This window comes from Vidua macroura, chromosome 30, assembly GCF_024509145.1.
Source record: "Vidua macroura isolate BioBank_ID:100142 chromosome 30, ASM2450914v1, whole genome shotgun sequence".
In the NCBI taxonomy this organism is placed as follows: Eukaryota; Metazoa; Chordata; class Aves; order Passeriformes; family Viduidae; genus Vidua; species Vidua macroura.
In genome coordinates this window covers 1,958,347-1,977,335 of record NC_071600.1, presented here as the reverse complement: position 1 = coordinate 1,977,335, position 18,989 = coordinate 1,958,347, and the positions used below count along the sequence as shown (strand labels likewise).

The 18,989-nt window shown below is 52.8% G+C and overlaps 2 protein-coding genes, 1 long non-coding RNA gene and 2 pseudogenes across 8 annotated transcripts; 3 read left to right on the top strand and 2 right to left on the bottom strand.

The window, feature by feature from the left end:
* The window catches only part of LOC128820668 (uncharacterized), a 1,438,581-nt pseudogene that overhangs the window by 40,176 nt on the left and 1,379,416 nt on the right, over positions 1–18,989 (top strand).
* Positions 1–18,989, bottom strand: part of LOC128820667 (uncharacterized) — a 2,212,279-nt pseudogene that overhangs the window by 1,353,362 nt on the left and 839,928 nt on the right.
* Positions 1,709–5,815, top strand: LOC128820747 (uncharacterized). Of its 4 annotated transcripts, XM_054001572.1 has the most exons (7): positions 2,208–2,310; positions 2,571–2,642; positions 2,725–2,802; positions 2,891–2,989; positions 3,431–3,538; positions 4,000–4,174; positions 4,941–5,815. In XM_054001572.1, the coding sequence occupies exons 1-7, from the start codon at positions 2,289–2,291 to the stop codon at positions 4,963–4,965; spliced, it is 579 nt and encodes a 192-aa protein (XP_053857547.1). In that variant the 5' UTR covers positions 2,208–2,288; the 3' UTR covers positions 4,966–5,815. The 4 variants fall into 4 exon arrangements, with proteins under 4 accessions (XP_053857546.1, XP_053857547.1, XP_053857545.1 ...); XM_054001570.1 differs by lacking the exon at positions 4,941–5,815 and having other exon boundaries at positions 2,731–2,802; positions 4,000–4,839; XM_054001569.1 differs by lacking the exon at positions 4,941–5,815 and having other exon boundaries at positions 4,000–4,839.
* On the bottom strand, positions 6,877–12,382 carry LOC128820677 (uncharacterized). 3 transcript variants are annotated; one of them, XM_054001490.1, is made up of 12 exons: positions 11,732–12,382; positions 11,188–11,295; positions 10,839–10,928; positions 10,154–10,252; positions 9,612–9,719; positions 9,263–9,352; positions 8,578–8,676; positions 8,036–8,143; positions 7,704–7,775; positions 7,544–7,615; positions 7,278–7,455; positions 6,877–6,992 (listed from the first exon to the last, which is right to left on the bottom strand). In XM_054001490.1, exons 1-12 carry the CDS (start codon positions 11,757–11,759, stop codon positions 6,971–6,973), a joined length of 1,074 nt encoding a protein of 357 aa, XP_053857465.1. In that variant the 5' UTR covers positions 11,760–12,382; the 3' UTR covers positions 6,877–6,970. The 3 variants fall into 3 exon arrangements, with proteins under 3 accessions (XP_053857465.1, XP_053857466.1, XP_053857467.1); XM_054001491.1 differs by having other exon boundaries at positions 6,877–7,099; positions 7,357–7,455; XM_054001492.1 differs by having other exon boundaries at positions 7,357–7,455.
* On the top strand, positions 16,335–18,104 carry LOC128820798 (uncharacterized). Its single transcript, XR_008440956.1, has 2 exons — positions 16,335–17,088; positions 17,921–18,104. It is a non-coding gene; the product is annotated as an uncharacterized LOC128820798 (long non-coding RNA).

Sequence of the window (18,989 nt, the reverse complement as noted above, 5' to 3'; positions counted from 1 at the left end):
TTGTACATAGAGCCCCGGCCAGCAATATAAAACATCTTCCACAGTACTCCAGGTGGAGTCTCCCCAGAGCAAAGAGGTGGAATCACCTCCTTCAACCTGCTGGGCACTCTCCTTTGGATACACAAGGCTGGCTCATGTCCAGCCTCTCATCTAGCAGCAGCCCCAAGTCCTTCTTGGCCGGGCTGCTCTCCATCCCTTCATGCCCCAACCTGAGAGACCAGCTGGGCTGGGACTGTGTCACAACCCTGGGACAGAGCTGTTGGGCAGGATGAGATCCCTGCCAAAGAAGGCAGATCCCACTCCCCACACAATTCCAGCCTGGCCATGAGGTCACAGAAGGCTCTGGGGTCACAGCAGGCTGAGGTCACAGCAGGATCTGAGGTCACAGAGGTGCCAGAGCCCCGTGGTTGCACAGCACCACAAGGACCCAGCAGTCAGTCCTTGAGCACAACTGTTGCGGCAGCAGCAGCGGTGGCAGCAGTGGTGCTGACATTGGGACAGCGGTGTCAGGACAGCGGTGGCAGCAAGAGCTGGGGACTGGCAGAGGGCAAGGCACCATGGCCCTTGCTCTGCGCCTCTTCCTCCCGCTCCTCCTGGCCGTGGCCCTGCCTGCCAGGGCTGCCCAGGCTGCTCCGCTGCAAGTGCGGGGAGCAGGTGAGCCGGCAGCCTGGCTCCCCTTTCCCGGGACAGCGCTCCCTGCTCCCTGGGAAGTGCTGGGGGATGGTTTTTCCCCTGGGCTTTAGGGAGGCTTTTTTCTGTGGGAGGGAGAGAGCCCCCATGGGCCCTGGGCTGCTCCAGCCGCCCTCCCAGGGATGTTGCACAAGGCAAGGAAATCGTGTGGAGAGTGGCCAGGAGCCAGCTCAGAGCTCTCCAGGCCCCTGGGCAGCTTTGGCCATGGCCATTCTCATCTGGCCCCCACAGCCTTACGCGACCCCCTTGCAGTGCCCAGTTCCCAAAGGCACAGGGGGATCCCAGCAGACCAGGAAATGGTTCTGATCTCTGATCCCTTCTAGCTTGGGATGGCGACATGGCTTATCCGGATGCCCCATTGGATGACAGCTTGAATCTCTTGGAGAATGCGGGAGGCAAGTTCTCCGTGTGCCTTTCCTGAGAGAATAATCAGTGCCTCATGAGCCAATTCCCTTCCCAGAATCAAAGGGTTAAAAGATTCTGGAAAACTTTTCTTGCTCCATTCTGGATCCCTGAGGGATCCCACAGAATGGCTGTCAGTGGCAGCAAGGAGCATTTAGATGTCCATCTTCCTTCCGTGTGCAATTCCAGTGTGTCCTTCCGTGTGCTCTGTGCAGCCAGGAAGAAGAGCAGAGAGGGAAGGGGCCGGGCCCAGGGCTGTGCCCCGGGGCTGTGCCTTTCGCAGCTCCTTTGCTGGTCCCGGGGTGCCTGAGCTGCTCCTGCAGCTGCTGCCAAGCCCTGGCCCTGCCTGGGGCTGGGTTTAGAGCTGCTGGCAGCTCCAGGGAATCCTTTCTCCCCCGAGGACGGCCCTGCAAGGGGCTCCTTCCATGCCAGTGTGGGGCCGCAGGCACGTGGTCCCCCTAGCCCTGCTCCTGAGTGGAAGGCAGAGCTGAGGGAGTGCTTTGGAGGGCACCAATCACCCAGGGGCACTCACTGCCACTCTGGCCTGAAGGGGACATGGAACAACTTTCTGTTAAGGTCTTCCTCCATGGAAGAACGCAGACACAGGAGACAAGAAATCCCTGGGGGCAGCCAGACACCTGGACCAGATGCTGAGTGATCTGGAGAGACGCCGTGGTGGGTGCATTTCCCTCAGCCTTCCCCTGGGACTCAGCAGCCGGGGGCTTTCCCTGCACATCTGGACACGCCGTGCCCGGCACAGCGGGAAGGGATCCATGGCAGCCTGGCTGCCCCGCTGCTGCTTTCCTGCCCTGCAGGGCTGTTTGCCAGCCTGGCCTGGCTGCAGCTTCTCCCCAGCCTCTGCAGGAAGGCATTTGGCATCAGCTGGCAGGGAGCCCAAACTGCACCATGGGCCCGAGATGCCTGCAATTTCCCGGTCTCCGGGTAGATCAGGAATGGCACCTGTTTGTAGAAGGGAGTGGCCTGGCCAATCCCAAAAGTTTTGAGGATTTCCTGAACCATGAGCTTGACCAGTATTGCCTCTTGAAGATGCCATCTCCCAGAAAGGGGAATGGCTCCATCTAATGCAGCTGTGCCTCTTCCTGTCTCCAGAGATGAACCGAAAGGCTGTGCTGAAGGCAGCACTTCCCGGAGGAAGCAGTGGCCCATTGGCAGCCCCTGCTGCAGGAAGTGAGGCGATGCCAGGCACAGTCACAGGAGGTAATTGCTGAGGCTTGAGCTGCCATCTCTGCTGTGTGGCAGTACCTGCCCTCCAGGGATGTTGCACAGGGCCTGCAAAGAGTGTGGAGAGTGGCCAGGAGCCAGCCCAGAGCTCCCCAGGCCCCTGTGCAGCTTTGGCCATGGCCATGGAAATTTGGCTCCCACAGCTGTACCCGACCCCTCTGCAGTGCCCAGTCCCCTAAGGCAGAGGGGGATCCCAGCACACCATGGAAATGGTTCTGATCTGTGATCCCTTCTAGATGAGAGTGCTGGGATGGCTTCTCCAGCAGCTGGGATGGAAGATGGTTTGGAACCCTTGGGAGCTTCTGCAGGTAACTTCTCAACTTCCCCTCAGTGAATAATCACTGACAACCTGGCAGGAAGCAGGTGACAGAAGCTCCTGTGCCTGTTGAGTTACAGGTGTGTCTGCAGGGAAGACTTTTCAGGCTCCTTTCCTGGTTGCTGCACACAAGCCCGGCTCCCATCGCAGGGGTGAGTCGTGTGTCCCTGCTGGCCCCACAGGCTGAGCCCTGGTTTTGTGGGATCCATTCCTGGGGAAATGGACATGCATTCTCTTAAGGTCTGCCGAGAGGGAGGAACAAAGCTATTAAACACATGAAGACCCTGGAGGAATCCAAAGAACTGGACCAAATGCTGAGTGACCTAGAGAGACAGCATGGTGGGTGCATTTCCCTCAGCCTTCCCCTGGGACTCAGCAGCCGGGGGCTTTCCCTGCACATCTGGACACGCCGTGCCCAGCACAGAGGGAAGGGATCCATGGCAGCCTGGCTGCCCCGCTGCTGCTTTCCTGCCCTGCAGGGCTGTTTGCCAGCCTGGCCTGGCTGCAGCTTCTCCCCAGCCTCTGCAGGAAGGCATTTGGCATCAGCTGGCAGGGAGCCCAAACTGCACCACGGTCCTGCAATCCCCTGCAATTTCCCCCTCTCTGGCCCGTCGGGAGTGGCAGCTGTTTGGGGAAGGGAGGGCCCTGTGGCAGCCCCAAGAGCCGTGGCCTTCTCCTGATCCTTATCCATGTCTTTGAAAAGTAGAACTTCCTGAAGATGCCGTCTCTCCAATGGGGAATGGTTCCACCTGATCCAGCTGTCCCTTTTCCTTTCTCCAGAGATGGACCAAAGGGCTTTGCTGAAGGCAGCTCTTCCTGAAGGAAGCAGTGGCTCCGTGCCAGCCCCCGATACACGAAGGGAGGAGACGCCAGACAGTGCCACAGAAGGTGATTGCTGTGCCAGGCTCAGCCAGGCTGAGCAATCCTGCTGGGGTCCCCCCGTGGGAGACACGTCCCAAAATCTGGGAGCGGCTGCACAGGGTGCCCATGGTGGGGAAAGGGCAGAGGGGGAGAGCAAGGCTCCAGTGTGTCCTGACAGGGCCTGACTCTGTCCCCTGGGGCTGGGGGAGCTGTCACAGGGCAGGGAGGGCCAGGGCTGGCAGGGGCTGCTCAGGGATGGGTTTGGCCCGTGTCCCTCGAAGCAGCGACTGTCCAAGCAGCTGCGCTGGCCCCGGGCTCTCCTCCCGGCCTGCTGGGCTTTGTTGGGTGGCACAGCCTGTGCCAAGGGGCGGCAAGGGGCCTGCGGGCCCCAGCTCTGGGGAAACTGAGAACGTCCTGGCCGTATCCACCGTGCTGCCAGCTCGGCAGTGCAGCACAGCACGGGCTCACGCTCCCTGCTGCTCCCACAGACGTTATCACTGAAACAGGAATATTTGCCCCGGATCCAGTGCGCCTCCCAAGAATTGTCTGCCCCCAGGATGTGCGCAGGTCCTGCATGATAGGCACGGTGGTGACACTGTTCACCGTGCCCCTCGTGCTGACAGGCTGCTATCTTGGCATTCGGAAGCTGTACCAGAGCAGACGGTCAGTTGTTGATTTTTCTCCACAGCTTTCTTGTAACTCTGCTCATAGCATTGGTAGCCTGACTCGTAGTCATGCTGCACTGGAGCTGTGGCCAGTCCGTGGTTGTCCAAAGAACTCTGCTGAGGGCTCTGCTGCTGCCCAGTGCTTTCATTGGCCTCTTCATTGCTGGGCCTTGTCCTGGGGGGCCCGCTGGGGCTGCAGCCAGTGCTGGCTCCCACTGAGGCTGCCAGGCCAAGAGCAGCCCCGGGGGCACAGGGCAGAGGCAGAGCAAGTTCTCAACAGTATTTGGGCCACACAGCTCAGGACAGGACAGTGCTTATTTAGTAGCTCATGTAAAGTTTCATGGTGACAGTGATGTTACCAGACAAGCAAATTTGCTGCAGTTCAGTGTTCAAACAAATCCAACCTGATGAAGGTTTAGCTTTGGCCTTGAGGCTTTGCTCTTTGTGTGAGCCCTGTTCTGGATTGATTCCCACTCAGTCTTGGAGCCTGTTTTGGGTGAAGGCTCATCCCGGCCCTGACCCTTGGCAGTTCTGGGCTCAAAGGGACCGCCGAGGCTGCACTGCACGTGACTGGGCTTCAGGGCTCCATTATCAAAAGCCTTTGAGAAGTTTAAATTACTGTATTCTTACTATTTGGTTTCTTTTCCAGTGCTTTTTCCAGTTATTTGATATAGTGAATTATGGCATAATTTCCCCATGGCTGAATTAGAAAACAGTAAGTACTATAAAATGGAATAATTTTTACACTCTTATGTCTTTCACAGACTCATGAAACCTATGTTGGTTTGATGTGACCTACAGAAGAGTTTTGCTTTGCTTTTAATTGCAACAAGCAGCAGAGCTGGAACCTGTTGAGAAGAGTCTCTTCACTTCATAGCTAAAGCAAACTGCCAGCGTTCTTTTTTTTCCAGCTCTGGGCAGGAAAATAAAAATCTATCAGCAGAAAATACTCGAGTGAAGTAACTGATATAAATTAGGGATTTGGTCTGTTTGCTCCCTAAGCCCTGAGTTCCTCAGAGCTGCAGCTCCCTGCTCTCTCTGCAGACAGAGGCTGGCTGTGGATGACAGTCACGTGTCTGGCCTGGTGCACACCAGGTGCACTCACGAGCTGAGGGATCATCCCTGCACGCCCCATCCTGGAAGAACCGAGGTCATTGATGAATCTGACACGGTTTTATGGCATGGCAGCAAAAGAAGGCAAAAGAAAGGCTACAACTGGTACCATTCCAACCCCTTGACATTTTGCTGTGTGTAATGGAGATAGGAACTACAAGTTTCCTATTCATGCACAATTTGCTGTCTGAGAGCACTCCATTCTCAAAGTCACAGGGGCTTGCAGGTCTGTGTCTGAGATGACTTTAAATACAAAAACAACCTTTATGTGCAACACCTGTGTATCAAAACTTCACAATACAAATCACAAGCTGATTTCTGCTGTTAAGTGGATGAAAAAAAAAAAAAACCCAAAAAGCAAAAGTAAAACTGTGACCAAATAAAACAGGCAAACACAACAACCACCAAGAAAACAACAAAACCAACACAAACATCCCCACAAATCCAGAAAAAGATAAAAATCAGGTGAAGGAGGCAGAGATCCAAGAGCAACAAATGGGCAGAGGAACTACAAGAAGGACAGCTCATAAGAAAGGAGAGATAAGAAGTGGCTATGGCATCAAATTAGCCAGGGGATCTGAGATAGTGTTCTCACCCTTCTGAAAACAATCTGACATAAAAATGAACAGAAAAGAAATGATGAGGATTGTGATAATGGGAGTCTGCATGTTTAGCTTTAATATATCCATTGTGCGTGAGTTGTGTTTTCCTTGTTAAGTCACATCATCTGGCAAGGGTTTTTTTCTGTGCAAAGAAAAATACTGCAGTGGAAAAGGAGGCTGGCTGGTAAAACATTAAAAGCAGGAGCTAAAAATAAAGTACTCATTTTTAATATGTTGTATGGCTGGTTTGCTGGCCCTAGTGCAGGCCCTAGGCTTACCCTGAGGCCTTGGCCTCTGTTGTTCTAAGTTTTAATAAACAGGCACATTTTTTTAAAAAGTCATCAGCCTCCTTTTAATTCAATTTTGCCTGTTTACCACAAGGAGGCCCAGCAGCTCCTTGCTGAGGGCCCATTTCATGCAAGAACTGGCACTCAAAGTATTAAATCAATTAAAAAGAAAAGGGTGGGGGGAGGTGGCAGTGAGGTGGCCTCAAAGGTTCAACTCTGCACTCTGCTTTTGTCACCAACATTAGCCAAGTTCCTGTGCTTGTTTTCTTGGAGAATTTGTAGTCAACAGAGCTTCAGTGCCTTTGATCAAATCAGTCGAAAGAGCAGCTTGGGGCTGGGTCAGTCATTGAGACCTGAGCACAGACTGGGGTCCAGCCAACAAAAGAACATTAGCTGCAGGCCACCCATACAGCTTCTCCTATTAATGAGTGCAAAGCCTTTATTTTTGCAAACAGAGGTGTGAAAAACTCCAGTCACTTGGTTTTTAAAAGTTTTAAAGTTTAATAATAATAAAATGGTTATAAAAATAGTAAACATAATTAGAGTAATAAAAATTTAGAGTTAGGACAATTACAAGACAATAAAAAGCAAAGAATTACGGATGTCCGGATGCTCTCGGGCCCTTAAGCCACGACAAGCATGCCTTGTGAACAAAGGAATCACCTTAAAAGCAATAGCCTGTTGCATATACAAAACACTTCATGATTATGCATATATTTTATTTAAAACAATAAATTCGTCTGGTACTTGTCAAGAAGATTCTGTTAATCCCCAGGCATCTTCGAGTCTAAGTCAGGCTTGAAGAAGTTCGTTTCTGTTGATAAGGAAAGCCATAAATTCCTCTCCTCTGGAAAATTTAGGGGTTTCTGTAATTGTTATCTTTGTGCAAAAATTCCTTCATTATCTGATTTCTTTCTTGAGCTAGTTAAAAAGTATTTGACATAGTATGGTTTCTATTTTAACATTGTGTTATAACCTAAAAATACATTCAACACACTACTTGAGAGAATTAATACAGCATAACTTTCCAACATTACAAATATAATATTCATTGAAAACATTTGCAAAAAGCCAATCATAAAATATGCATTTTTCACACCGGGCACGGCATGTCCAGATGTGCAGGGAAAGCCCCCGGCTGCTGAGTCCCAGGGGAAGGCTGAGGGAAATGCACCCACCACGGCGTCTCTCCAGATCACTCAGCATCTGGTCCAGATGTCTGGCTGCCTCCAGGGACTTCATGTGTTTAGTAGATCTGTTCCTCCCTCTCGGCGGACCTTAAGAGAATGCATGTCCATTTCCCCCGGAATGGATCCCACAAAACCAGGGCTCAGCCTGTGGGGTCAGCAGGGACACACAACTCACCCCTGCGATGGGAGCTGGGCTTGTGCACAGCAACCAGGAAAGGAGCCTGAAAAGTCCTCCCTGCAGACACACCTGTAACTCAACAGGCACAGGAGATTCTGTCACCTGCTTCCTGCCAGGTTGTCAATGATTATTCACTGAGGGGAAGTTGAGAAGTTACCTGCAGAAGCTCCCAAGGGTTCCAAACCATCTTCCATCCCAGCTGCTGGAGAAGCCATCCCAGCACTCTCATCTAGAAGGGATCACAGACCAGAACCATTTCCATGGTGTGCTGGGATCCCCCTCTGCCTTAGGGGACTGGGCACTGCAGAGGGGTCGGGTACAGCTGTGGAAGCCAAATTTCCATGGCCATGGCCAAAGCTGCCCAGGGGCCTGGGGAGCTCTGGGCTGGTTCCTGGTCACTCTCCACACTCTTTGCAGGCCCTGTGCAACATCCCTGGAGGGCAGGTCCTGCCACACAGCAGAGATGGCAGCTCAAGCCTCAGCAATTACCTCCTGTGACTGTGCCTGGCATCGCCTCACTTCCTGCAGCAGGGGCTGCCAATGGGCCACTGCTTCCTCCGGGAAATGCTGCCTTCAGCACAGCCTTTCGGTTCATCTCTGGAGACAGGAAGAGGCACAGCTGCATTAGATGGAGCCGTTCCCCTTCTGGGAGATGGCATCTTCAAGAGGCAATACTGGACAAACTCATGGTTCAGGAAATCATCAAAACTTTTGGGATTGGCCAGGGCACTCCCTTCTACAAACAGGTGCCATTCCTGATCTACCCGGAGACCGGGAAATTGCAGGCATCTCGGGCCCATGGTGCAGTTTGGGCTCCCTGCCAGCTGATGCCAAATGCCTTCCTGCAGAGGCTGGGGAGAAGCTGCAGCCAGGCCAGGCTGGGAAACAGCCCTGCAGGGCAGGAAAGCAGCAGTGGGGCAGCCAGGCTGCCATGGATCCCTTCCCTCTGTGCCGGGCACGGCGTGTCCAGATGTGCAGGGAAAGCCCCCGGCTGCTGAGTCCCAGGGGAAGGCTGAGGGAAATGCACCCACCACGGCGTCTCTCCAGATCACTCAGCATCTGGTCCAGGTGTCTGGCTGCCTCCAGGGATTTCTTGTCCCCAGTGTCTGAGTTCTTCCATGGAGAAGGACCTTAACAGAAAGTTGTTCCATGTCCCCTTCAGGCCAGAGTGGCAGTGAGTGCCCCTGGGTGATTGGTGCCCTCCAAGGCACTCCCTCAGCTCTGCCTTCCACTCAGGAGCAGGGCCAGGGGGACCACGTGCCAGCGATGGCCCCACACTGGCATGGAAGGAGCCCCTTGCAGGGCCGTCCACGGGGGAGAAAGGATTCCCTGGAGCTGCCAGCAGCTCTAAACCCAGCCCCAGGCAGGGCCAGGGCTTGGCAGCAGCAGCAGGAGCAGCTCAGGCACCCCGGGGCTGGCAAAGGAGCTGCAAAAGGCACAGCCCCGGGGCACAGCCCTGGGCCCGGCCCCTTCCCTCTCTGCTCTTCTCCGTGCCTGCACAGAGCACACGGAAGCGCACACTGGAATTGCACACGGAAGGAAGATGGACAGCTAAATGCTCCTTCCTGCCACTGACAGCCATTCTGTGGGATCCCTCAGGGATCCAGAATGGAGCCGGGCAAGTTTTCCAGAGTCTTTCAACCCTGTGATGCTGCTAAGGGAAATGGCTCATGAGGCACTGATTATTCCCTCAGGAAAGGCACACAGAAAACTTGCCTCCAGCATTCTCCAAGAGAATCTCTCCAAGAGAATTCTCCAAGCTGTCATCCAGTAGGGCATCCAGATAAGCCATGTCGCCATCCCAAGCTAGAAGGGATCAGAGATCAGAACCATTTCCTGGTCTGCTGGGATCCCCCTGTGCCTTTGGGAACTGGGCACTGCAAGGGGGTCGGGTAAGGCTGTGGGGGCCAAATTTCCATGGCCATGGCCAAAGCTGCCCAGGGGCCTGGGGAGCTCTGGGCTGGCTCCTGGCCACTCTCCACACTCTTTGTAGGCGCTGTGCAACATCCCTGGAGGGCAGGTACTGCCACACAGCAGAGATGGCAGCTCAAGCCTCAGCAATTACCTCCTGTGACTGTGCCTGGCATCGCCTCCCTTCCTGCAGCAGGGGCTGCCAATGGGCCACTGCTTCCTCCAGGAAATGCTGCCTTCAGCACAGCCTTTCGGTTCATCTCTGGAGACAGGAAGAGGCACAGCTGCATTAGATGGAGCCGTTCCCCTTCTGGGAGATGGCATCTTCAAGAGGCAATACTGGACAAACTCATGGTTCAGGAAATCATCAAAACTTTTGGGATTGGCCAGGCCACTCCCTTCTACAAACAGGTGCCATTCCTGATCTACCCGGAGACCGGGAAATTGCAGGCATCTCGGGCCCATGGTGCAGTTTGGGCTCCCTGCCAGCTGATGCCAAATGCCTTCCTGCAGAGGCTGGGGAGAAGCTGCAGCCAGGCCAGGCTGGGAAACAGCCCTGCAGGGCAGGAAAGCAGCAGCGGGGCAGCCAGGCTGCCATGGATCCCTTCCCTCTGTGCCGGGCACGGCGTGTCCAGATGTGCAGGGAAAGCCCCCGGCTGCTGAGTCCCAGGGGAAGGCTGAGGGAAATGCACCCACCACGGCGTCTCTCCAGATCACTCAGCATCTGGTCCAGGTGTCTGGCTGCCTCCAGGGATTTCTTGTCCCCAGTGTCTGAGTTCTTCCATGGAGAAGGACCTTAACAGAAAGTTGTTCCATGTCCCCTTCAGGCCAGAGTGGCAGTGAGTGCCCCTGGGTGATTGGTGCCCTCCAAAGCACTCCCTCAGCTCTGCCTTCCACTCAGGAGCAGGGCCAGGGGGACCACGTGCCTGCGGTGGCCCCACACTGGCATGGAAGGAGCCCCTTGCAGGGCCGTCCACGGGGGAGAAAGGATTCCCTGGAGCTGCCAGCAGCTCTAAACCCAGCCCCAGGCAGGGCCAGGGCTTGGCAGCAGCAGCAGGAGCAGCTCAGGCACCCCGGGGCCGGCAAAGGAGCTGCAAAAGGCACAGCCCCGGGGCACAGCCCTGGGCCCGGCCCCTTCCCTCTCTGCTCTTCTCCGTGCCTGCACAGAGCACACGGAAGCGCACACTGGAATTGCACACGGAAGGAAGATGGACAGCTAAATGCTCCTTCCTGCCACTGACAGCCATTCTGTGGGATCCCTCAGGGATCCAGAATGGAGCCGGGCAAGTTTTCCAGAATCTTTCAACCCTGTGATGCTGCTAAGGGAAATGGCTCATGAGGCACTGATTATTCTCTCAGGAAAGGCACACAGAAAACTTGCCTCCAGCATTCTCCAAGAGAATCTCTCCAAGAGAATTCTCCAAGCTGTCATCCAATAGGGCATCCCGATAAGCCATGTCGCCATCCCAAGCTAGAAGGGATCAGAGATCAGAACCATTTCCTGGTCTGCTGGGATCCCCCTGTGCCTTTGGGAACTGGGCACTGCAAGGGGGTCGGGTAAGGCTGTGGGGGCCAAATTTCCATGGCCATGGCCAAAGCTGCCCAGGGGCCTGGGGAGCTCTGGGCTGGCTCCTGGCCACTCTCCACACTCTTTGCAGGCCCTGTGCAACATCCCTGGAGGGCAGGTACTGCCACACAGCAGAGATGGCAGCTCAAGCCTCAGCAATTACCTCCTGTGACTGTGCCTGGCATCGCCTCCCTTCCTGCAGCAGGGGCTGCCAATGGGCCACTGCTTCCTCTGGGAAATGCTGCCTTCAGCACAGCCTTTCGGTTCATCTCTGGAGACAGGAAGAGGCACAGCTGCATTAGATGGAGCCGTTCCCCCTTTCTGGGTGATGGCATCTTCAAGAGGCAATACTGGACAAACTCATGGTTCAGGAAATCATCAAAACTTTTGGGATTGGCCAGGGCACTCCCTTCTACAAACAGGTGCCATTCCTGATCTACCCGGAGACCGGGAAATTGCAGGCATCTCGGGCCCATGGTGCAGTTTGGGCTCCCTGCCAGCTGATGCCAAATGCCTTCCTGCAGAGGCTGGGGAGAAGCTGCAGCCAGGCCAGGCTGGGAAACAGCCCTGCAGGGCAGGAAAGCAGCAGTGGGGCAGCCAGGCTGCCATGGATCCCTTCCCTCTGTGCTGGGCACGGCGTGTCCAGATGTGCAGGGAAAGCCCCCGGCTGCTGAGTCCCAGGGGAAGGCTGAGGGAAATGCACCCACCACGGCGTCTCTCCAGATCACTCAGCATCTGGTCCAGGTGTCTGGCTGCCTCCAGGGATTTCTTGTATCCTGTGTCTGAGTTCTTCCATGGAGGAGGACCTTAACAGAAAGTTGTTCCATGTCCCCTTCAGGCCAGAGTGGCAGTGAGTGCCCCTGGGTGATTGGTGCCCTCCAAGGCACTCCCTCAGCTCTGCCTTCCACTCAGGAGCAGGGCCAGGGGGACCACGTGCCTGCGGTGGCCCCACACTGGCATGGAAGGAGCCCCTTGCAGGGCCGTCCACGGGGGAGAAAGGATTCCCTGGAGCTGCCAGCAGCTCTAAACCCAGCCCCAGGCAGGGCCAGGGCTTGGCAGCAGCAGCAGGAGCAGCTCAGGCACCCCGGGGCCAGCAAAGGAGCTGCAAAAGGCACAGCCCCGGGGCACAGCCCTGGGCCCGGCCCCTTCCCTCTCTGCTCTTCTCCGTGCCTGCACAGAGCACACGGAAGCGCACACTGGAATTGCACACGGAAGGAAGATGGACAGCTAAATGCTCCTTCCTGCCACTGACAGCCATTCTGTGGGATCCCTCAGGGATCCAGAATGGAGCCGGGCAAGTTTTCCAGAATCTTTCAACCCTGTGATGCTGCTAAGGGAAATGGCTCATGAGGCACTGATTATTCTCTGAGGAAAGGCACACAGAGAACTTGCCTCCAGCATTCTCCAAGAGAATCTCTCCAAGAGAATTCTCCAAGCTGTCATCCGAGAGGGCATCCCGATAAGCCATGTCGCCATCCCAAGCTAGAAGGGATCAGAGATCAGAACCATTTCCTGGTCTGCTGGGATCCCCCTGTGCCTTTGGGAACTGGGCACTGCAAGGGGGTCGGGTAAGGCTGTGGGGGCCAGATGAGAATGGCCATGGCCAAAGCTGCCCAGGGGCCTGGGGAGCTCTGGGCTGGCTCCTGGCCACTCTCCACACGATTTCCTTGCCTTGTGCAACATCCCTGGGAGGGCAGCTGGAGCAGCCCAGGGCCCATGGGGGCTCTCTCCCTCCCACAGAGGAAAGCCTCCCTAAAGCCCAGGGGAAAAACCATCCCCCAGCACTTCCCAGGGAGCAGGGAGCGCTGTCCCGGGAAAGGGGAGCCAGGCTCCCGGCTCACCTGCTCCCTGCACTTGCAGCGGAGCAGCCTGGGCAGCCCTGGCAGGCAGGGCCACAGCCAGGAGGAGCGGGAGGAAGAGGCGCAGAGCAAGGGCCATGGTGCCTTGCCCTCTGCCAGTCCCCAGCTCTTGCTGCCACCACTGTCCTGACACCGCTGTCCCAATGTCAGCACCACTGCTGCCACCGCCGCTGCTGCCGCAACAGCTGTGCTCAAGGACTGACTGCTGGGTCCTTGTGGTGCTGTGCAACCACGGGGCTCTGGCACCTCTGTGACCTCAGAGCCTGCTGTGACCTCAGAGCCTGCTGTGATCTCAGCCTGCTGTGACCCCAGAGCCTGCTGTGACCTCATGGCCAGGCTGGAGTTGTGTGGGGAATGGGATCTGCCTTCTTTGGCAGGGATCTCATCCTGCCCAACAGCTCTGTCCCAGGGTTGTGACACAGTCCCTGCCCAGCTGTTCTCACAGGTTGGGGCATGAAGGGATGGAGAGCAGCCCGGCCAAGAAGGACTTGGGGCTGCTGCTAGATGAGAGGCTGGACATGAGCCAGCCTTGTGCATGCAAAGGAGAGTGCCCGGCAGGTTGAAGGAGCTGATTCCACCTCTTTGCTCTGGTGAGACTCCACCTGGAGTACTGTGGAAGATGTTTTATATTGCTGGCCGGGGCTCTATGTACAAATCACCAACGGGACGGGACTGCTGAGGAACGCGTCTCGAGCTGTTTCTGTTCCAGCATCAGTCTCATTCCATGGTTATGACAATGGGCAGATGCCAGCAGCTCACATCCCCGGCAGCAGGCAAAGAACTTAATGGTACAACTTACTTTAAAAGCTTTTTGACCAATCACACAAAGCAAAAGCATCTTGACAATAGATTTATCCAATCACTATAAGCACACGTACCATTTGTTAAAACAATATTTGTTTGATTTACTTCTTTTGAATACAATACCTACTTGTATTGTGAGCCTTAAAACCCAATGCACAGAGCTCCATTAGTAAGCTTAGAACATCCTAATATCTTGATGGAGATATTTTCTGTAGCTTAGGGACTTATTCTAGCCAAGCATTAATACACAGACCATTGTACTATTCGTCCTTACTTTTCCACTACTTATATAATTTTTCTGCTGACAAATCTTACAGTTAATGCTTAGCTCTAATCGCAGTTCTGCTGTCTCTGAGGCCTGCCTTTTGCAGCTTCCCAAAACCCCCTGATTTTAAAGATTCCCGCCTTTTACAGCAACTTCTGTGAGCCAGAGAGAAGTTTGATAAGAGGATCCATGTTTACCCCTGAAAGAATTTTCTACCAAGGTCATTGACATAGAAACCAAGAAAGCAAGAAGGACAAAATAAGAGAAACCTCCAACTGCCTATTCCAATCAGCACTTGGCTTGTCTCTCGTGACCAATGAGTAAAGTGTAAACTTAGGAGCTTTGTAAGAATGTAGAAAAAGCATGCATGCTGGAATAAAAACAGGGTTTGAAGCCTTCTGGAAATGGAGGGTGTTGCTTTGTATTGTCTCCGTCTCTACCGTGACAGAGTACTGCATCCAGCTCTGGGTCCCCAGCACAGGAAGGACATGGTTCTGTTGGATTTAGTCCAGAGGAGGGACAAAATGCTCGGAGGGCTGGAGCCCTTCTGCTTTGGAGACATGCTGGGAGAGCTGGGGGTGTTCAGCCTGGAAGAGAGAAGATTCCAGGGAGACCTGATTGCTGCCTTTCAGTACCTTAAGGGGGCTTGTAAAAGAGATGGGATGGAATTTTTAGTACGGCCTTCTGTGACCAGACTGTGGGGGAATGGTTCTAATCTAAAAGACAGTCAATTCAGACTAGACGAAAGAAACCCATTTTTTACACTGGAGGTGCACTATTGGCTGTATCAGTACTTGTGTTCTGTAAAACAGGTAAGTTGTTACGGCTTCTTGCCCTGTTTCTCACTGGATAAAATCCAAATGCTGCATTGCTCCCTGTCTACTTTCTTCCAAGTCAATGCAAATTTTGTTCATTACTGAGTGGGACATATTCATCTGTTCACAAGCAAATTCTTCTTGCCATTCACACAATGTGGATTTGCTCAAATCAGACTGTAACTAAGGTCTGCCTCTCACTAGGATTCAAGTTGATGCATTGTGAGGCAAAGTGCCGAGTAATTTGTCCTGGTGTCTGGCCCTGTAGAGGGTTTTTCTGGAATTAAATGACATTTGAAGGCAGCTGTAGTCTGGCATCTTCAAGATGAAGAAACAGCCTTTGAAACAGGATTTTGTCCTTTCTTCCTCCTCCTCCTCCCAGGAATTTAAATCTCTGAGGTCTAAGCTCTTCAGCTGCCTCACAAACATTGTTTTAATTCAGACAGGCATCCATGCAGTGAGCCACAAATCAGGACTGTGGCTCTGAAGCTTGAAGCAATGCAGGTTTATAGCACTAAAAATAATAATCTGTTACCCAGGTTAAGCCAAGCACTTCCCAAATAACTCTACCTATCCTCAGGGATGTTTCCAAAAGGATCACTGTAAAAGCTGGGAGTGGGGAGAGAGAGCGTCATCAAAATTAAAAATACAGCTTTCTGAGATCTTTATATTCCAACAAAAAGAGAGTCAAAATTGTTCATATGCGGAACATTAATTAAGAAGTCAACGACAGATTGTCAAAACAATTGCTTGGGGAACAAACAAACACAAATAAAAAAAAGTTTACATGTAGATAATACGTAAACCATCATGCTAAGTAAAAAACCAGACGTGCTAAAACTAAAAGCAATAAGGCTGTTTCATCTCATGTCTCAATACAAAAAACATGACTGAAAAGAATCAGAGATGCTCACGACCATTACTATATACAGGAACTTCCAGGCATTGGGAAAAAAATGAAGGAAACTGTAGTGTGCAATTCACAGAGGTAACCTGGGATTTCTTGGTGAACTTGTTGCAAAATTTCTGAGAGCAGACTGGAAAAGCTGGGGGACTGATCAGACCATGCGTGGGCATTTCCAGCAGTGTGAGGGATGTTTCTGGGAGCAGCTGCAGGGAAGAGAAGCAGCGCACAATCACTGGGTGTCCTAGGGTGACCTTACGATGCTCGCGTCCCCGATCGTGTGTTCTGTTGATGCTGGATATTATATTGTGTGCCTTCCAGACGGGCTCTGAGAGCAAAGGCGGGGAGAAGAAGAAGCACGGAGTTTGTTATCAGAGACTGCACTCACTGCTGCCCAGTCTGCTGGAACACAGAACTCCACGGTGCTGTCTGGGCACGGACGGGGCAGAACACCACACTCCTTTGCTTTTTAGTTACTTTAGCTAGCTGGGGCAGTCCAAGTTTTCCCTCAACTGGTTTTCTTTCCCTTTTCTTGGATCCGTTCGAACCTGCTCTGGACCGGCACCTGGGGAAGCACCGAGAGCTTGCACTTTGTGGCCCACGGGGGGCTACTCCGGGCAGCAGCCTTTCCCAGTGCCAGAGGGACTGAAAACAGAGCCACCATCCACCGGAGAGATTTTCTGAATCTGTCATCTCTTCAGAGCGACTAATGAGTTTTGTCATCTGGTATTGTTCATTTTTTGGGCTGGGGAGTGCTTTGCCTGTTAAATAAACAGGTTTTTTCCACTTCTCTCTGCGGAAATTTTTCCCAAACTGATTGAGGGGAGGGGCCGTGTGGGTTTGATTTCTGGGGGGGACCCTTTTGGACATTTGCTCCCAAATTTGCCCTAAACCAGGACACAGGGACAATCTCTTTGCTGGCTCTAGACTTTATGACAGTCTGTCCCCTGGGGCTGGGGGAGCTGTCACAGGGCAGGGAGGGCCAGGGCTGGCAGGGGCTGCTCAGGGATGGGTTTGGCCCATGTCCCTCGAAGCAGCGACTGCCCAAGCAGCTGCGCTGGCCCCGGGCTCTCCTCCCGGCCTGCTGGGCTTTGTTGGGTGGCACAGCCTGTGCCAAGGGGCGGCAAGGGGCCTGCAGGCCCCAGCTCTGGGGGAAACAGAGAACGTCCTGGCCGTATCCACCGTGCTGCCAGCTCGGCAGTGCAGCACAGCACGGGCTCACGCTCCCCATTGCTCCCACAGACGTTATCACTGAAACAGGAATATTTGCCCTGGATCCAGTGCGCCTCCCAAGAATTGTCTGCCCCCAGGATGTGCGCAGGTCCTGCATGATAGGCACGGTGGTGACACTGTTCACCGTGCCCCTCGTGCTGACAGGCTGCTATCTTGGCATTCGGAAGCTGTACCAGAGCAGACGGTCAGTTGTTGATTTTTCTCCACAGCTTTCTTGTAACTCTGCTCATAGCATTGGTAGCCTGACTCGTAGTCATGCTGCACTGGAGCTGTGGCCAGTCCGTGGTTGTCCAAAGAACTCTGCTGAGGGCTCTGCTGCTGCCCAGTGCTTTCATTGGCCTCTTCATTGCTGGCCTTGTCCTGGGGGGCCCGCTGGGGCTGCAGCCAGTGCTGGCTCCCACTGAGGCTGCCAGGCCAAGAGCAGCCCCGGGGGCACAGGGCAGAGGCAGAGCAAGTTCTCAACAGTATTTGGGCCACACAGCTCAGGACAGGACAGTGCTTATTTAGTAGCTCATGTCAAGTTTCATGGTGACAGTGATGTTACCAGACAAGCAAATCTGCTCCAGTTCAGTGTTCAAACAAATCCAGCCTGATGAAGGTTTGGCTTTGGCCTTGAAGCTTTGCTCTTTGTGTGAGCCCTGTTCTGGATTGATTCCCACTCAGTCTTGGAGCCTGTTTTGGGTGAAGGCTCATCCTGGCCCTGACTGTTTGCAGTTCTGGGCTCAAAGGGACCACCGAGGCTGCACTGCACGTGACTGGGCTTCAGGGCTCCATCATCAAAGGCCTTTGAGAAGTTTAAATTACTGTATTCTTACTATTTGGTTTTCTTTATGGAATTCCTTCCTTTTTTTTAAACTTAGTTTAAAAAAAAAAACTTAGTTTAAAAAAAAATCTTTTCCAGTGCTTTTTTCAGTTATTTGATATAGTGAATGATGGCATAATTTCCCCATGGCTGAATCGGAAAACAGTAAGTACTATAAAATGGAATAATTTTTACACCCTTATGTCTTTCACAGATTCATGAAACTTATGTTGGTGTGATGTGACCAATAGAAGAGTTTTGCTCTGCTTTTAATTCCAACAAGAAGCAGAGCTGGAACCTGTTGAGAAGAGTCTCTTTTCACTTCATAGCTAAAGCAAACTGCCAGTGTTCTTTTTTTCCAGCTCTGGGCAGGAAAATAAAAATCTATCAGCAGAAAATACTCGAGTGAAGTAACTGATATAAATTAGGGATTTGGTCTGTTTGGTCCCTAAGCCCTGAGTTCCTCAGAGCTGCAGCTCCCTGCTCTCTCTGCAGACAGAGGCTGGCTATGGATGACAGCCACGTGTCTGGCCTGGTGCACACCAGGTGCACACACGAGCTGAGGGATCATCCCTGCACGCCCCATCCTGGAAGAACCGAGGTCATTGATGAATCTGACACGGTTTTATGGCATGGCAGTAAAAGAAGGCAAAAGAAAGGCTACAATTGGTACCATTCCAACCCCTTGACATTTTGCTGTGTGTAATGGAGATAGGAACTACAAGTTTCCTATTCATGCACAATTTGCTGTCTGAGAGCACTCCATTCTCAAAGTCACAGGGGCTTGCAGGTCTGTGTCTGAGATGACTTTAAATACAAAAACAACCTTTATGTGCAACACCTGTGTATCAAAACTTCACAATACAAATCACAAGCTGATTTCTGCTGTTAAGTGGATGAAAAAAAAAAAAAACCCAAAAAGCAAAAGTAAAACTGTGACCAAATAAAACAGGCAAACACAACAACCACCAAGAAAACAACAAAACCAACACAAACATCCCCACAAATCCAGAAAAAAGATAAAAATCAGGTGAAGGAGGCAGAGATACAAGAGCAACAAATGGGCAGAGGAACTACAAGAAGGACAGCTCATAAGAAAGGAGAGATAAGAAGTGGCTATGGCATCAAACTAGCCAGGGCATGTGAGATAGTGTTCTCACCCTTCTGAAAACAATCTGACATAAAAATGAACAGAAAAGAAATGATGACAATTGTGATAATGGGAGTCTGCATGTTTAGCTTTAATATATCCATTGTGCGTGAGTTGTGTTTTCCTTGTTAAG